The sequence below is a fragment of the Capra hircus genome, chromosome 2 (genome assembly GCF_001704415.2).
Source record: "Capra hircus breed San Clemente chromosome 2, ASM170441v1, whole genome shotgun sequence".
NCBI classification, from domain to species: Eukaryota; Metazoa; Chordata; class Mammalia; order Artiodactyla; family Bovidae; genus Capra; species Capra hircus.
This window is the reverse complement of record NC_030809.1, coordinates 17,092,111-17,110,383: the sequence shown is the minus strand read 5'-3', so window position 1 is coordinate 17,110,383 and position 18,273 is coordinate 17,092,111. Positions and strand designations below refer to the sequence as shown.

The 18,273-nt window shown below is 43.7% G+C and overlaps 1 protein-coding gene across 1 annotated transcript in view; it reads left to right on the top strand.

Moving 5' to 3' along the window:
• The window catches only part of CAB39 (calcium binding protein 39), a 97,969-nt gene extending 79,737 nt beyond the window's left edge, over positions 1 to 18,232 (top strand). Inside the window, exons 6-9 of the mRNA XM_018058417.1 lie at positions 7,010 to 7,069; positions 11,071 to 11,136; positions 14,650 to 14,793; positions 15,639 to 18,232. Coding sequence (XP_017913906.1) covers positions 7,010 to 7,069; positions 11,071 to 11,136; positions 14,650 to 14,793; positions 15,639 to 15,827 — 459 coding nt within the window. The 3' untranslated portion in view covers positions 15,828 to 18,232. The remainder of the gene's footprint in view (positions 1 to 7,009; positions 7,070 to 11,070; positions 11,137 to 14,649; positions 14,794 to 15,638) is intronic.

Genomic DNA, 18,273 nt, shown 5'->3' with positions numbered 1-18,273 from the left:
GTGCAGAATCGCCAGCAGTGTGCCTCCCCCCCCCCACCTTACCCCTCTGTTGTGTGTTTGTATAAATTAAAGACACGTGATATGGCATCAGTGTACAGCATGCACATTTTGTTTTGAATTGCAAGGTTCTGGGCTGTTTAAGGTATGTGAATAAAGCAGTGATGCTTATTAGTGCTTTTCACAGTGAGAGCAAGCCTTTATATGCTGCTGCTGTTGTTCAGTCACTAAGTCGCGTCCAACTCTTTGTCACCCGATGAACTGCAGCACACCAGGCTTCCCACCCTTCTCTATGTCCCGAGTTGGCGCAGACTATGTCCACTGAGTCAGTGATGTCACTATCTCATCCTCTGTGTTATATGTTAACATTCCCTTATATAAAATGTCTGACCTCCTGAGTGTTTAGAACTGCAATTTCAATATTTTCAGAATTTAATAATCCAACATAGACTACTGTGCTTGCAAACCATCAACACTGTCACCGTGAGAAACAGCCACTATTATTGTAAACATTCAGTTTCATGTGTAAAGACCCATCTAGACTATGAGCACATGCCTTGGTCTTTGAATAAAATGTGTTCCTCCAGTAGAAGGAACACCCTTAAAATAGGGCAAAAGCCTGGAAGCCTGGGGCTTCACACTGAATGAGAGTAAGGTAATAATGTGAAAGGTACCTAGAGTATATTCAGGATGTCAGAAACCTTTAGGTATGACCTCAGTAATTTATATGTTAATGTACAAAGTAAGGGCTTCCCAGTTGGTTTACTGGTAAACAATCCACCTGCCAATGCAGGAGACGCCTGTTCGATCCCTGGGTCGGGAAGATCCCCTGGAGAAAGAAAGGGCACTCCAGTATTTGTGCCTGTAAAATCCCATGGACAGAGGAGCCTGGCGGGCTACAGTCCACGGGGTTGCAAAAAGTCGGACACAATTGAGCAACTGAGCACACACATGTACAAAGCAAAGTGAAATGAGTTTGAGCTTATAGCGTGGAGTGATAAACATGACATCGTAGGTATCACTGCACTTGGTGGGTTGGGACTCCTGATTGGGATGTACCGGTGGCAGGGGACACCCCATTCAGAAGCAGCAGACCTGTTATGAGGGAGGTGTAGCAGCACCAGGTGTCAGGAAGGGATGCTCCTGTGTGGGAAGCAAGCCGGAAGCCTGAGCGCAGGACCCTGGGAGGAGGAGGGCGAGGGCAGAGGAGAGGAGCAGCAGCAGGCTGGGAGAGTTCAGCTGGTCCGCCTGACTGAGAGGACGCGAGGGACATGCCCCTAGCACAGACGGCGCAGCTGAGGTGAGAGGCGTGCTAACTCTGCCGAAAGCGTGAGTCCCAGTCTCTGAAGGTCTGATTGGCCTTGCTGATGATTCTATCTCAGTACCTTGCTGGGTCCTGGTCACCAGAGATGGAGAGACTGAGCAGAGTCAGGCAGGTGTTCTCTACCTGAAGAAGGGAAACTTTTAAAACCTGGTAGGATTCTAAGGGTGAGCTCTGGAGGAGAGAGCTCTAGAGCAGTGAGGAATGGGCTTGGCTCCTGTGTCTGAGCTACTCCTGATAGAAGGGAGAGAGCCCGCCAAGAGGCAGAAGGAAGTAGGGCCTAGAATTAAGAGTGTTTCAGGAGAGGCACAGGCCTGTCAAACAGACTGAAGCTCCCTCCTCACCCTTCCTTAAGAAGTCTGGTCAGGGCAGGGCTGGTCTGACCTCCACGCCAGAGGTGCTGATAAGGGAAGGAGGTTGCTCCTCTTCCGGTTTACTGGTGGCCTCTTGGCAGAGGTGACTTTATAATGGAAAAAATAGATCCTTGGTTCATGCTCTCCTTTGAGAATGACCAGAGCTACCTTCCCAGAAAATGTACTCCACACACAAAAACTTTCAAACAAATGCAGCTCATCCGTAACCCTGGACGAGGAGGAACAGGTGCTGAGTCTTAAAGGGAAATTAAAACTACCTGCTTGAAATACGTCTACCGTTCAGAGCTTGAATGAATGGGATACTGAGATAGTAAATCAGTGGCCAAATATTTGTTTGTGATTTTTTTTTTAAAGAGGAATGAAGGAGACAGGGAGGGGTATCAGAAGGCCAACAAATATATTTCCCATTTTCCAGAGTAAAAGAAGGTAGACTCCCCAGAGGCTGGTGGAGCTTGGAGCTTGATAATAATATACCTGTAGGTATAAGGTATAATAATATACCTTATACCTGTGTAAGGTTCTAGAAAATATTACTGCTAAAGAGATGATTTCTGAGCATTTTGGAAAGGAAACCGTGTACCCACAGCCAGCATGGATTCACTAAGAGATAAGTTCAGTCATGCTAATTTCATAGACACGTGTAGATCAGGGGGCGAAGGGCGTGGCTGCCTGGATTCAGTTCTCTGCTCTGAGACTGGTTTAACCTGTCTTTGCATCTGTCAGAATGTAGGTGACAATACGAGTATGTTCAGGTTATTAGGTCCTCACATAGTCTATGCACAGAGAACAGTAGCTATTAGAATTATTCCTTTATATATTAGATGTTGAATGATTGTACAGGTGTGTAACAGACCTGTAAAACAGTGAAAAACTAGGAGCTGGATGGAGTTTCAGGGTAGCAATTCATAATTAATTGAACACCATATCCATAAGGTGCCAGAAAATGGATTGCCACCATCCTGGAGAGAAATCTTTGGTGGATTTGTCTTCGCTTAGCACAGCTGAAGATTGTTATTAAAGACTCAGATAAAAGGTGACAACAAGTATATGCCACAAAAGAATAGAAAGCAGATCGCAGAGGTCCTGAAATAGGCTTCATAAAGATCCAGAGAGGCCAGGATATATAACAGGCTGAAGTTAAATACAGATAAACTGAAGTCTACAACACAACACTAAAGCAATTATCCTCCAATTAGAAAAAATTTTTAAGTATTAAAAAACCCTCAAAAACTGAGGTCTTCCACCTGAGGACCCATCTTTGTAAATAAGAGATGTGAGAATAAGGCATAATAACAGGAAATAATACTATAGTCGTTACACAGTGTAATAATTACTAAAATGTAGGTAACTTCATATCATATTCAAACTACCCTGTGAAGGAAGTATTATTATTCTCTTCTTTACACACGAGGAAATGGAAACCTAGAAAAATGTTGGATGAAGTCAGACAATAAATGGGGAAGCCAGAATTTGAACCCAGGCAGTCTGACTGGAGAGCTGACCCTGAGTAAACAAATTCTGTAAAAGTCCAGTAAAATTAAACAGTATGATGATGCTGCCCCAGAGCTACCTGTGACTACATAACGTGTGACTTAAGGAGCCTGCTGATGGTCTCGTCCCACTGGAAGCTTATAAAGTATCAACAGCGCACACGTGTTCCAGGTGCTGTGCTTTTCAGAGGCACACGGACTAATAGATGACTTTCAGAAGACAGCAGATGGCGAGGGGAACTCAGAACATGTCATCTGAGGTGTGCTTAAAGGAACTGGACATATTTAGCCTGGAGAAGAGAAGACTCAACAGGGACTTGCCAAGAGAGCACTGCTTGTATTTAAAGTGGGTCCTCAAGGAAATGGATTCCACCTAGTTCTGTGACTCTTCACAGTTTTCTAGAAGTAGCCTGGGGTTAAGTTTTAACTCTGCCACAGGAGGAACTTTCTAACTTTTGGAGCTCCAGAGGTGAACCACACAGTTGGAAGAACTGAGTCTCTTGTCTTCGGACATATACAGTCATCAAGTACAACATTGGGCCAGACGGCTTGCTGAGGCTCTCTGAAAACGAGCCCCCTGGGTCAGCAGCATTTCTTCAGGGATTCCAGGGCCATCTTTGTCACGTGATGTTTGGGACCCAAAACTCACGTAACTTGTAGGAATCTTTTTAATTCAGTCCACCCTGAAAGTTGGCTGCTCCATTTGCTGGACTTGGGAGATGACTCCTGACCTGTCTCTGGGTCATGCCAGGGCTTGGCCATATGGGAATTTAGATAGGTTGGGAAGTCAGACCTCATGCTCTTTGTGTCCCCTGCTGGCTGACCCAGCCACTCTGCTGATCTGGGCCCACGTGCGCCCGGTCAGCTTTGCCAGTCGCTCACCAGATTTCGACTACATGACCGCTTCCCTTTGTTTTCTAGTCTGTCGGTTCCTGTGCTCTCCCCACTGCATCCCCACACACAGCCCACAGCCTGGTTTGAGCTCGCCAAGCTCTTGGCTCTAGGCCCGAGGGTAGGGTTTTTTCCCGTCTCTCAGGAGAGAGACGCATTGCCCAAGTCCCCACCTCTTTTCCCAGCTTAGTGTCAGCCTTTTTCCTTTGTGCCGGCTCTCAAGAATTACTCCTTCCCTGCTGGATTTTTACTGTCTGCTCCAGGCCCTGATCTGCCATTTATTAGGAAGGACTTCCCTCCCCCAATGCATTGGGGTCAGGCTCCTGCTTGAGCAGTCTCAGCAACCCCTTTCCAGTCTCTCTCCTCCCCCAAGGCTCCAGAGATGTGATCCCTAGGTTGGCAGTGGTTTCCTGAGCCTCCTGGTCTGTCTAAACTGAATGGAAACAGGTAGAATCTCTGATGAGGGCGTACTGGACATTCCCCCTTGCTGTGTGTGGCCCAACTGTGAGCCTCTTGCTCCTACCGGAAATACAGCTGTCAGGAGAAACAGTCACCTTATTCAGACCAAAAAGAAAAACACTTGTACAGCATGTTTAGGATCTTTGTTTTTCAAAGAAATACTTTCTACCTCCCTGTACCCAAGAATCCAACCCCAGTTGAGAGCTGTTGCCTCTGAGATGCCTCCTTTCTCTTTGGTCAGATCATGACGGAGCAGTGAGCACTTGGTTCTCAGCCCTGTACTTGCTCAGAGTGGCCTCCAGAAAGACTTAGCCACAGAGTAGATGAGACACTCAGTCTTGCATGGATCCAGACACAGCAGTCTTTAAATTTGCTTATTCGTTGTTCATTCCACAAGTCTCTTGACTGCTTGCTCATGTTGAGCACTGTTCTTTAGGTTCTGGGGATCAGCAGTGATCTTTTTCGTTTGTTTGTTTTCAGGAGATTTTTTTGGGGGGTGGGCCATGCTGGGAGGCTTGCAGGATCTTAGCTCCTTGACCAGGGATCAAACCAGGGCCCCCTGCAGTGGAAACATGAAGTCCTAACCACTTGACCACCAGGAAACTCTGGTTTAGCAGTGATCTGCCCAGACAAACCCCTGCCCTTGAGGTCCTAACTCAGGGGAGAGCTGTCATAGACCACATGTTATAGACATAGCACTTTACATTGAGAGTAGCATGTTAGAGGCAGGGCACTACTTAACAAGTATTCTTGATATATTCCCTTAAAGTTCTCATGTTCCTCTCTCCCTCACATAAGACCCTATGGGACAATATAAATATATTAAGATAATATAAATTCTTCTAGCCCTGCCATCTCCTCCTTCCCCATATTTCTTCCCAGATTCTTGAAGCTACTCAGACTCCAGATTTTCTCATTTTGCCTACTTAATCCCCAAAGGACACTTGGGGGAAATCTTCCATGGGCATAGGATGCATACCCTATCCAGCAGTTTGAACACCTGTAAATCTTTGGGGTGGGGTTAGAAGCCTAGAAACGTTCTTCAAAGATTGCTTAATGTGGTGTGTTCCCAAACATGTTCCTGGATTCTGTTGGTTCATTCATTTATTTGTTAAATATTAAGCTCTTACTATGTGCTGGTTACTGCATAGGTGCTGGGAATTCAGAGATCAGTAAAAATAGACATGACCTTGTGTTTATAGAATTTATAGCCTACCTTGAGAGAGATGTTAAGAGCATAATCCCACAGATGTCAGGTTGTAACTGTGACCATGCTTTGGTGCCGGTGACCAGTCAGGAAGGGTTCCCCAGGGAAGTGATGTGTGTGTCAGGGTCTGAAAGTAGGAAGTAACTGGGCCAGGGGCAAGCCCGTGCAGAGCAGCACTTCCAGGGCAGGATGCTAACGAGCAGGCATCAGAACTCCCTCCAAAACCCCCTGAGACCCGAGGGGCTCGTTTCCATGAGGGAACCAAAGCTGCAGCCCTTTCCTCCTTTGTTGACCATGGAACATTCCATAGGGCATTTCTCAGGACATACTTCAGGAAACACTAGTCATTGTAACCTAAACAGCAGAGAGAACAAGTGAAGGAAAGTTGGTTCGGAGAAGGGACTGTTGACACTGACCTCTCAGGTCAGCAGCTCTAGAGGAATTGTGCTCCTGAGTTCCCTGAAGATTGCGGTCACCTGTGTCCATTCTCTTCCCACCTGGTGAGCCCATGGCTAGTCCATTGCTGACTCTAGGTCCTTGAAGGTAGGGACCACCTCTTTTTGTCTTTGTAGCCCCAGGACCTAGACCTTTATCTGGCACATAGGAGATGTTTTCTGAATGAAAGACCCTTGAGTAATTTCCAGGGACATCCCTGGGGTCAGGCATAAGCTCTGTTTCACAGGGACATGGAATTGGACTCTACTATTCATAACTTTTGGTTCTATATGTTTGCAGCATGAGTCTGTTTATTTTGGAGCTAATGTTTATGATGGGGCTTTTAAAAGAAACCCTACCTCTGCAAAAAGGTACCATTCAAGATGAAACTGAATGTAACTGAGTTAAGGAGGAAAAAAATGAAACCTCCTCTACTTTTTCTAATAAAAGATATTTCTTCTTTCTCTACCAGGAGCAGTATGCTGTTTGGCATTTTATCACAACTGTTTACTTTTATTTCATTTTGGTTCTTGATTCCCTTTCTTTGAGTTTTTATGTCCATTACCTTATAAATTTGCTTTTTAATTTTTCCATCTAAGAGCTATTAGACCTATGACAATCATAACCATTACTGTCACAATTTCAAATTATTGATGATTTTATTTGCTCTTACATAGAATCTACATTTTCAATACAGTTCACGCTCAAATATTTTTAAGTGTAGTAATTTTTGACAACTGTTTTTATCAGATAAAATGGTGTGGAATTTTAAGATTCTCTTTTCTAAAAGAACTTGAATGCCAACAACTGTAAAAAGTATGTTTTCTTTTTCTAGGATTTACTTACAAGACATAAATTACTCAGTGCGGAATTTTTGGAACAACATTATGATAGAGTAAGTATATGAAATTCTATTTTAAAATAGCACACTGTAAGTTTTGTTACCAGAAGTGAAAGCTTTTAATTAGATTTTGTACCAGAAGATTTATTTTGGAAATATGTTTTTAATTGGTGCTGTAATCATTTCTCTACAAAAACCGAGATAGAGAGGGTTGCGTGGTCAGAAGCAGGATTTTCTTTCTGATGACACACTCCCTTTTGCATCTTTTCTTGCTTTAGAAGAGGAAAATAAAGCACTTTGCTGCTGAATGATAATATACAGTTAAGATAAAGAGAAAATTACTATGTGGCTTCTTTTCTTCCCCATACTTCCCGTCCATTGCGCATGTCCCAGCTGCTTACAAATAGAGAGACAGAGACTCCGCAGCAGTGGGTGAGCAGAGCCCTAGCCTAGAGGGCACAGCAGGTGGGTGAGCAGTGTCCCTTCTGCTGCTGGCTCCTGTGGCCAAGGCCGAGGCCCTTCATTCTGGAGACTCAGGAGTCAGTACTCATTTGTAAAGTAGTACATTGGTTAGTTCAGCCGTAAGGCCCCCTCCAGCTGGAGTTGATGTTAGACTTCCTGGTGATAGAACCCACAAAGGTTTGTGAGCAGGTCTGGGCGCTCTGATGACCTCAGTGCCCTTGATCATTGTGACAGCAGGGTTACTCCTTCTCTCCCACGTGTGTCCCCTCTGCTCCCCACGATGCCCACGAGCGCTTCCCTGTGCCGCACTAGTTTAATTTCGGTGCTGTCCAAAACCGTATGGGTGCTCCTGGAGAAGTTACCGTGATTACAGTCCATTTAAAATTTCTATCTCTCCTCTAAAATTTGGCTTAGTTTTTCATTCTCCCACTAGTTACTTGAATTTTTAAAATCCTAAGTTTTGTTAATACTTCATTATTCACTGTTCAACTAGCTTTTCTTTTCGGGGCCGGGGTAGGGGGGTCGGTGGTTTGGCTATGTCACAGCTTATGGGATCCTAGTTCCCTGACCAGGGATTGAATCTGTGCCCTCGACAGTGAAAGTGTGGAGTCCCAGCCACTGGACCACCAGGAAATTTGCTGTGCTGTTCAGCTAAATTAGAAGATTCTTGGAGGCAGAGCTTATGCTTTCTAGTTCTTCCATGTTCCTTTTCCCATCTTTCCCTCCCACTAGGAGAAAGCAATGGCACCCCACTCCAGTACTCTTGCCTGGAGAATCCCATGGGCGGAGGAGCCTCATAGGCTGCAGTCCTTGTTGGGGTCGCTAAGAGTTGGACACGACTGAGCAACTTCACTTTCACTTTTCACTTTCATGCATTGGAGAAGGAAATGGCAACCCACTCCAGTGTTCTTGGCTGGAGAATCCCAGGAACGGGGGAGCCTGGTGGGTTGCCATCTATGGGGTCACACGGAGTCAGACATGACTGAAGTGACTTAGCAGCAGCAGCAGCAGTAACATCATAACACAGTGCAGAGTCCATAGTAATTCCCTCAGAAATAGCCTCATCGATGGTTTAAGCATCAGTGGTCATTTATTTTTATTTTTGCCCGTGTGCACTGGGATGTAGGGGTGTTTTTCCCATGTGTTTGCTGGTTTTAGTCAGAAGCACATTTTGTCAGTGCCTTTTACAGAGTTAGAAGCGTGGGCTTCAGCACCACACTGTGTGGAGTTTGGCTTCAAGTCTCAGCGTCACCATGTGCTTCCCTGACCCTCAGTACCTTTAGGATCCTCAGCTCTAAGAGAAGGCTCATAACAGCACCTTCTTATTACTACTAGGTTGCTGTGAGGATTAGGTAAAAATGTGTGTGTCGAGTCCAAGGCACAGTGCCTGGAACACAGTAAGCATTTAATAAGCATTAACAAATTGTTTTTATTAAAACATGATCTCAAATTAAGCATACAAGTGTCTTAATTTAAAACCTACCAACGGTATTTCCAAGAAACTTACTATAGGCAATGATGTCACTTTAATTTTGCAATAAAATGTTTTCCTATGTGTTATTAATGGGTGACATTAGTTATCAGGATTTTAGAAAACATATGTGCAGCAGCTAACTGATATATATATATATATGTATGTATGTTTTTATGTATACAGTGCAGGCAGATCTGGGAGAGGAGAAGAAAAGGGGAGATATGAGCAATTTAAATTAAGCTGAACATGGAGTTATTACACAAAAACACATACTCTAAAGCCTGTACACTTTGGTTCTGAGCTTTCTAATAATCAAAACATAGAGGGAAACAAAACCATTAACAGATGACAGTGTCTCTGAAGCTTGTTCAAAAGAAACAGCCTTTTCTACCACTGGGGCCTGAAGCACTCTTGGCTTCTCCCATTGGCGCTCTTGGACAGGAGTTGAGTCGCAGCGTCATGGAGTTGACGTCATCCCCGAGGGTGACTGCAGTGAAGAAAATGCTGAACTGAGGTGCAGCTCACGGAGATCAGATCTCTGAGGAGCCCAGACAGTGCCAGTCCCTCGTCTGTCCTAGTCCTTCACTGCCGACCCGGGGCTGAGATCTAACCAGGCAGTTCTTGAGAAGAATCTCCTGCCACCAAGCTTCCCCTAAAAATTACACAGCAGAAAATCTTAACTTGCATGTTCCGTCAAGAACTTGAGGTGTTCCTGTGTTACTGATCAGAGGCGGATCCGACTGCTTTCGATCATGGCCTGATGATCATTTGAGGAGAAGGAAGGGGTAACAGGCGCCTCTGAGGACAGAAGCCTCACTCCCTTGCCCACTCCATAGAGGGCGGTCCCACCTCTGCCCAGAGAGAGAAGAATGGATGCAGGGGCGGTTAGGGTTAGCACTAAAACCTCTTCTGTGAGGGGCCAGCCAGAGAGCAAATATTTGAGGCTTCATGGCTGTGCATTCTTGGTCAACTTTCCTGTCAGTTCTACCGCAAAGGCAGCCATAAACAGTTCATAAACGAATCTATTTACAATACACGAATGAGCATGGCTGTATTCCAGTAAAACTTGTATAAAAACAGACAGTGGGTTGGCTGTAGCCCATGAGCTGGAGTTTGCCAGTCCCTGCTCTAAACCACAGGTGAATGGCGGATGAGGACCCATCACAAAGCAAAGGCAGAAGCAGCCTGAGTGTGGGCAGAACACCTAGTGGGGGTCCTCAGCCACCCATTGCAGCCAGGGGCAAGTCCCAGTGATGCACTGACACCCAGCAGCGCCACACTAGCACTGCGACGCTTTGCAACTTCAGAAGCCTATCCATAGTCCAAACAAACAGAAAGCTAACTGGCCCGCTCTTCTGAATTTTGGGAGGGGGGCCCGGCCCCAATGTGTCCCTCCTGTCTGTGCCCCGCCTCCCTCCTGCCCTCTGCTTCTGCTCCTTTCCCTTCCCGGACGCGGTTCTGGTCAGTGAGCCCGTCTGTGACTCTAGTGGATCCTCGTCAGCTCCCCACTCTGTACATTTTGCATTTTCCACGTCTTCTGTCTTGTGTTCTTCTGTTCTTACCCCGAAGAGTAGCTCTTCTCCCCATTTCTAAACAAAATCTCTCTCATTATTAAAGTTGAGCTCAAGTCCCACCATTTGTGAGACACCTGCCTACCCAACAGTGCTGAATTTCTCTCTCTTCTACTCTTAATTATTTTCTTGCTTTGAAAGAACAGATAACTTTTCTGTTTGTGGTTGTGCTTTGGACTAGTTGAGTTGTGTAAAAAGTATATATGTGTGTGAATTTTCTAATTCAATACCAGGAAATGAGAACAATGAGAAAACAGTGGGGTGGGGAGGTGGGGAAAGGATTTAAGTTGTGTGCATATGAAGTTTGGGTGACAGAAAAGATATAAGCTCTGTGCACACTTCTCTGGAGCTGTGAGGGGGCCAGCCCAGGAGCCTTTTATATGGCAGTAACCAGCAGATATTACTCGAGGATGAGTTTGAAATGGACAGGAGGAGCAGAGCTTGGGCAGAGATTGGCCTCTGTGCCATTAGGAGTGTGTGCTCAAGCTTTTCAATGTTATCTACTGCGCTTAAGAAAATTCTCTGATATGTGTTTTCTTGTCTTTTAGTTCTTCAGTGAATATGAGAAGTTACTTCATTCAGAAAATTATGTGACAAAAAGACAGTCACTCAAGGTATGACAGATCACCTGAGTCGCTCATTTCTCTCCACCCCTTGTTTGAAACGTGTGTGGGGCCCAGAGCTTTGCAGGAAGCATGCATGTGTCCCTGGTCGAGATTTTTGTGGAAAGGAGCAGGGCTCAGCAGTGGTTCACTCAGGGCACCACCCCCCCCCCCCCCCAGCTCACCTCTTTGTGTGTTAGAGATACCAAAATATGCAGAATTTTGAAGAGGATCTAATCTCCAAGTGATGACGTTCTTTAAGTTTTGGAGCCTTATTTTTAAAAGTTAGAATCGTCGTCACCAAGTTGAAGGCACCACAGGTGGTGTGCTCCCAGGATTCTGCCCAGAGGGTCCCAGGCTTGCTCTGCGAGGGGAGGGGCGGCTGCCAACGGTGACATGGGGAACCAGACGGCTTTGGCTGCTATGTGTCAAAAAAGGATGTGGACAGTTCCATTTGAAACTTAATTAAAGACTTAAAACTCTAGAACAGGGGTTGGCAAGCGACAGCCCATGAGCCGCGCCCAGCCCACTGCCTGCTTTTGTAAAGAAAACTCTGTTGGAATGAGATGCACTTGTTCACTTATGTGTGGTCTGTGGCTGTCTTGGCTGCAACAGCAGATTTGAGTGGTTGCCTCAGACACTTTACGGGTAACGAAGACTTTAGCATCTCCTCTCTTGCTCTTTACAGATCGTTTGTTAGCCCCTACTCTAGAAAATTCTTACTGTAGTTAATAAATGTATACGCATGTACACCCTTCCTTCTGTCAGGAACTGGTCCTGACAGGAGTTACACATGGACTCACAGAGGATTTGTGGGCGGAAATCTGCAATTCCATTTGTGTTTTTTGCCAGGTCCACTTTAAATTCTGCTCTGCCCAGAGCGCTTTCCCCTCAGAGATATCTGAGTTCATTTTAATCAAGACACGCCATCCCGCCTGCTGCTGCTCCCGTGGGGATGTCATTCTTTTACACCTTGTCTTTCTGTGGAAAGTGACTAAAGGACATTAGGAACATTCCCAAAAGAGTCCTTTCCCCGACTAGCTGGTTCCTTCGTTTTCCTTAAGGCCGTAAGAAATGTGTCACCGCTACAAGCTCCGTCAGGTGGAGCCTGGCCTCCCAGGCATCCTTCGGTCCAGTGTCAGGGATCCTTAACCTGTTCTCCGTTGGCAGGTTGCTGGCTGGGCACTCACCGGTGGTTGTGATAGCTGATGGGGGCAGTCTGTTCATTTTCGGGTGGATGTGGTACACCTGGTGGCTGTTTAAGGCGTTGGTCCTCCCTGTGTGTCAGTGTAACCTCATGTGGGCTCCTGAGAGCCTCACGGAGAAGCAGCCCTCTGCCAGGAACCTCTTTATATCCAGCGGCCTCTCCCCACGTTGGATGCACTCAGTATTTTCTGAGGCCAAGGAGGCGAGAGAGGTTTGCCTTGGATACCAGCTTCCAGGACTGATACCTCCTGGGGGGAGAGAGGGGGTTCTTAATTGGCAAATCAGAAGACTTGGACCAAATGCTGAATTCTTGGACTGCTTAGATAGGAGAAAGGCTTTCAAGACCTTCTAACACTTCAGAATTAAGCAACATGAAAGGAAGATTATGACTGCCACTTGTGAGACCTTAGTAACGGATATGAAGCCAGTCTTTCATGCCTGCAGTTTCTCCTGAACACATGGAGAAATTTTGAGGACCAGTGGTACTCTAAACATGTATTTTAATTTGTACTCCCTTTTTTTGCAGCATTGGCATTTATTTAAATTTGTGTTTATTTAAATTTGAATTTATTTATTTAAATTTATTTAATTTTAATGATAATTAATTTTATTTATTTAAATTTGAATTCCCTGTACCAGATTTCAGGGGGGTTTTTGGCCATGCTTGTGGGGCTTATGGAATCTTAGTACTCCAACCAACAATTGAACCCTGGCCCTCAGCAGTGAGAGTGTGGAGTCCTAACCACTGGACTGCCAGGGTTTTATTTTTAATAAAACTGGCCTGACATTTTTTAATTTCTACATCCAAAGAAATTTTTAAAATTACTGGTTACCCTCCTCTAGATAATCAAGCTGAAATGAGCCATTTTCAGTATCTCTGGTTTGTGTGGCAGAAAATGAGCACTGAGTAAATCTGTACACATGTCATGCTAACTGCTGAGCCTCTGAAAGAGTAAATACTGGGCTGCTTACTTTGAAAGCTGTAGATTTTGTGATTTGGATTGGTGTGAAACCTGTCTGAGCTTTTGAATTCTTCCTCTAAGTTCTTTATAAATCCTAAACATATTTGTTTTCCTGCACATCAGGTTATTTTTGATTTACTGATATATTATTTATCTAGAGATCAGTTATCTGGAAACTTCAGATATGTAGAACATAGCCAGGAACCCAGAAAGGAATTAACAAAAGCAAGTAAACCATGGCAACGTAGCTCCATCCATGCGTTTTCCTTCCCTTGGACCTCATCCCATGTCTCTTATTGGACTCAGGTCCACTGTGCTTTGCATGTATTCATGCTTTATTTCGCACTGCCCTGTCAGAAGATACAGGCACCGTCATCCACTCCCTTGTGCAGGTGATGAAACTGAAGCACAGAGAAGTTAAATAATATGCTCAAGGATATAGAGCTCACAAGGAGCAGAATGTCAGGATTTGAGCCCAGGCAGGCTGGTGCTGGGAGCCAGGCTGGACGCCACTCTGTTGTGCCTCTGGCCCCTGCCCCCATGCAGGCCATGCCACCTGCACACTAGTCCTTGACTGGAAGTTGGCACCATGACAACATGAAGAGGTGACCGCGAGTTTCAGAAGAAGAAATCTAGAACAAGCAGGTTTGATTTTAAAATTAAGAGCTGATGTGGCATAATCAACTCATAGAACTCAGTAAGCACAGACTTAACTGAAGCAACAGATTTTTTTTTTTAGCTTAATTAATGTCATTAGTGATATTGTGGTGTCAGTAAGAGAAGCTTAGAGTGTCTTCAGGATACCTTGCTTAAGAAGGACCAGAAAAGTACTTGTTTTTATAAAGCTTTTTTAATCTGGTAAGATAAAACGATGTTTGACATGTATAGGGGTAAGTATATAGAAAGCTGTGTACATGAAACCCTTTGTCCCGTAAAGTTCAGATACGTAAAATTATTTTTAAATATAGCTAAGGTTTATAGTTATCCAGTAACTTATCTTCTGACCACTTTCTTTGGTGGTTTCTTTTTACTGAGATAACACAAATGCGTATTTAAAGAACAGGTTCTGATAAGTCTCAGATTCTGAGCCAGATGCGGCTTGAATGTGGTCTTCAGGGAGCAGTGCCAGACCCACCATAGGCGTAAACCCCAGAAGGAAAAGGAGGTGTCCAAGTAGCAAACAGGACGTGCTCATTAGCTTTCAGGTCATAGTTCAGTTCGTCCATCTTTTCAGTGCCTATTAATATTCTGTGCTTAATAATATGATTACTTAATGAACGGTTTTTAAAACTTTAGTTTTACTTCAAATCTTAAATGATAATGGTGGAATAAACGGATAAATTGTTTATCTTCTCAGCTTCTGGGGGAACTGCTACTAGACAGACACAACTTCACGATTATGACAAAATACATCAGTAAACCTGAGAACCTCAAATTAATGATGAACCTTCTACGAGACAAAAGCCGTAACATCCAGTTTGAGGCCTTCCACGTTTTTAAGGTAGAGTGCTAAGACCATAAACACTAGTTGTTCATCCCATTTTATTTGCAAGTTACTTGTTTTATTAGCTTCATTTTGGTAATCTTGAGTGACACAGTCATTCAGTCCATTTTCACAGTTGTGTGGTACAACATTTAAACAAAAATGGACCCGGAAACAGGGCATTTGCATTTGGGAATAAGAAAAGTTGATTTGTAGAGGAGTGTCGCCCATCTTTAGCATCAGTTCAGTTCAGTCACTCAGTCGTGTCTGACTCTTTGCCACCCCGTGGACTGCAGCACACCAGGCTTCCCTGTCCATCACCAACTCGCGGAGCTTGCTCAAACCCTTGTCCATCGAGTCAGTGATGCCATCCAGCCATCTCATCTTCTGTTGTCCCCTTCTCCTCCCGCCTTCAGTCTTTGCCAGCATCAGGGTCTTTTCCGATGAGTCAGCTCTTCGCCTCAGGTGGTCTTTGGCATGGAAGATTACTAATCCCAAAGTAAAGGGTAATGCATTTCTTAATGCTTTCCATGGAGACTTTTGTTCTTAAAATCCATTCTGACCTCCTGTGCCCAGAACTAACTTCTGCCCATTTTATTCTAAAATCAAAGTCTGTATTTAATACAAACTACAGAGTTTCAGAGCATGAGTGAACATGTGGGTCCTTTTTGTGCTTAAACATGCACTACTTCCCTCCTTTTTTAATTGTAAAAGTAAGGTCTTCCAAAGCAGACACCCGAATGAGCAATCTGGACTGCAGCCGGTGCCCCGGGGAGCAGTGGGCGTGGCCGCACGTGCTCTGCTGTCTGCAGCGTCTCCGCCGCGCACTGTCCTGTAGCTGACGTTGATCTCTCCTTGTGCAGGTGTTCGTAGCCAACCCCAACAAGACGCAGCCCATCCTCGACATCCTCCTCAAGAACCAAGCCAAGCTCATAGAGTTCCTCAGCAAGTTCCAGAATGACAGGACCGAGGACGAGCAGTTCAATGATGAGAAGACGTATTTAGTCAAACAGATCAGGGATTTGAAGAGACCAGCTCAGCAAGAAGCCTGATTTCCAATAAACACCGAAAATATTAAATCCAAGTTCAGCGTCTGCTGTTCGCTATTCAGCATCAGGCACTGTTATCGATTCATGAGGAACATTACTGCTAATCTGCTGTTAAGTGAACGGTTTTCATTTTACCTTTTTTGATTTTTTTTTGTTTGTTTTTTTAGTCCAAGTTGGAGAACGTAGCTGCTGCTTTCTTGCACACTAGAGCACACGTGGACTTTTTCTTGATCTTTGTGTCATTTCAGAATTTAAAGACTCCGTTTGCTGTAGAAGTTCTGAACATGGCTAGGTTCCTTGAAGGCAAATGCATAGATGATAGTGTGTGTTAGGGGAAGAGCGCATTGATCTGATCAGAGTAAACCTGCCTGTTTGTGTTTATCTTTGTTAAAGATCTGAGTGTGGATTCTGAGTAAGATTGTATGCCTTCACTCATGGAAGATCGTGCAGAGCTTTATTTGAAATCCTAGGGGAACTGTATCCAAGATGGGAGCTCCTTGAGTGGATAAAGTTGACACACGAATAAATTGATACTGAAACTTAGCAACTTCTCAAAAGTGTGAAGCTTCATAAGGTCATAAGGAAAATGTATATATGCTTTTCACAGCTTTCTAGAATTTTTTGACATTTGATTTTCTTGAGACTTGTAAACCTGGATATGTTGAAGGGTATTTGTTAATTTTACTTTTTGAAGGTATTTTAAAACAGTAGAGCTAGCAACGACACCTCGCATTTCATTTCAACAGTGCTTACAGGTTTCTTTTGTATATAATTCTTAGAATGCTCATTTCTTTTAAATGATTTAATTTGTACAGCAGAGGAATGTTATTGTATTAGTATGTAACTATTACCTAATATTGAGTTTTTGCAAAAAATGAATGCTCATATGTAATTGAAATACTTCAGATCACCTGAAAATGCTGATTTAACGTTTAAGTATCACAGCATTAAAAGAAAACGAAGTAAACCAGTTCTTTGTATTCAGTTATCTAATGGGGTGCCATCAATAGACTACAATACAGACCTGGAACTCAGCTACACTTTTTCCTGCGTAATATTGGCCTTATTCATTTAAAATGAGTCAAGAGTTCTCCAGATCTACGAATGATACCAATTATGCTAAATTAATGCTGATTCTTTGTGTGTGGGGAGACCTCTTTAGAGCACCTTTTCTTTCTTAGAGTAAGTAATCCAGTACAATAGTTGTGAAACTGAATAATTGAAACTTTGGCTTCTTTTAGGAAAAGAAGAGTTCCTAGTCATAGGTGTCCTACGGGGAAATTTATTTTTTTTAATGTCCTGTTCCTTAATGCTGCAAATTATCAGTATTTATAAAGTAACTGATTTTGCACCACTTTTTTGTTACTGTGACCACGGCAGAACAACATCTCCTAGAATATATCTATGTAAAGTTATTAGAATGGTATCTGTTCATCTTAGTGACATGAAGATCACAACTAACAACTTACAAATCAGAGTTTGCCGGTTCGAATTCAGCATGGCTGTAGCTGATTAAGAAATTTATATAATTATTCTTTGCTAGCCTCTCTTACTAATTGAATTACTTATCAGCCAGTAAAATGAGACTCCCAGTTGATGTTTCAGCAGGCTTTAAAATCTCCTTCCAGGAGCACCATTTAGGAAAAGAGCCCCAGAAAGTACAGATGTATTTTATTCTGTTTAATTGAAACGGTGGTCTACATTTATAATTGGTTTTCCTGAGCCTGTCTTTACCAAACTCTATGTAAAATAATCCATGATTTTTCTGTTGGAACTAAAGAAAGCAATCCAAACCCCTTGAAATGAAACTATCCAAGACGTTTAGGAAGGCAGAGTTGGCTGTGATGCATCGTTCTGATTCACGTGGTCCAGTGCTGGGTGTCTGGATTCCGGGTGCAAGCATTCATTACACCACATGGAAGAGAGGTTTCCTTGCCAAGCTGGTTCTTAGAACTCGAAACAGCAGCTTCCACTTCGGTGACGCTGTTGTAGCACTAGAGCCTTTGTGTGGAAGACAGTGAGGGGTGCCGCGTGTCAAAGAAAACACGGATGTATTATTCTCGCATTAGAATCTGGGGATAGTTAAGACTTTTGGTTTTTTGTTGTTTTTAAACAAAATGTGAAAACACTCAAAAAAATGCATTTGAAATTCTGATCATTTAATATATTCATGTTACCAAAACTATTATACTGGAAGTGGTTTCTTTTTGTGTTATAAAGGTTTAATTTTACATAAGTCAGTTACTCAATGTGATTTTTAACCCTTAAAAAAAAAAAGGTGGAGATGTATACAATTGTTATCAATGCCTTGAAAGCATTTCCTTTCTCTTGAGGAAAAGTAAATTTCTTATCAGAATATCTGGCTGGCCCTGTAATTTAAATTAAAATAAAATTTTGGAGAAACAACATTGTCGGTTGTCTACATGATGTCTTTAGATAATTGCATTTG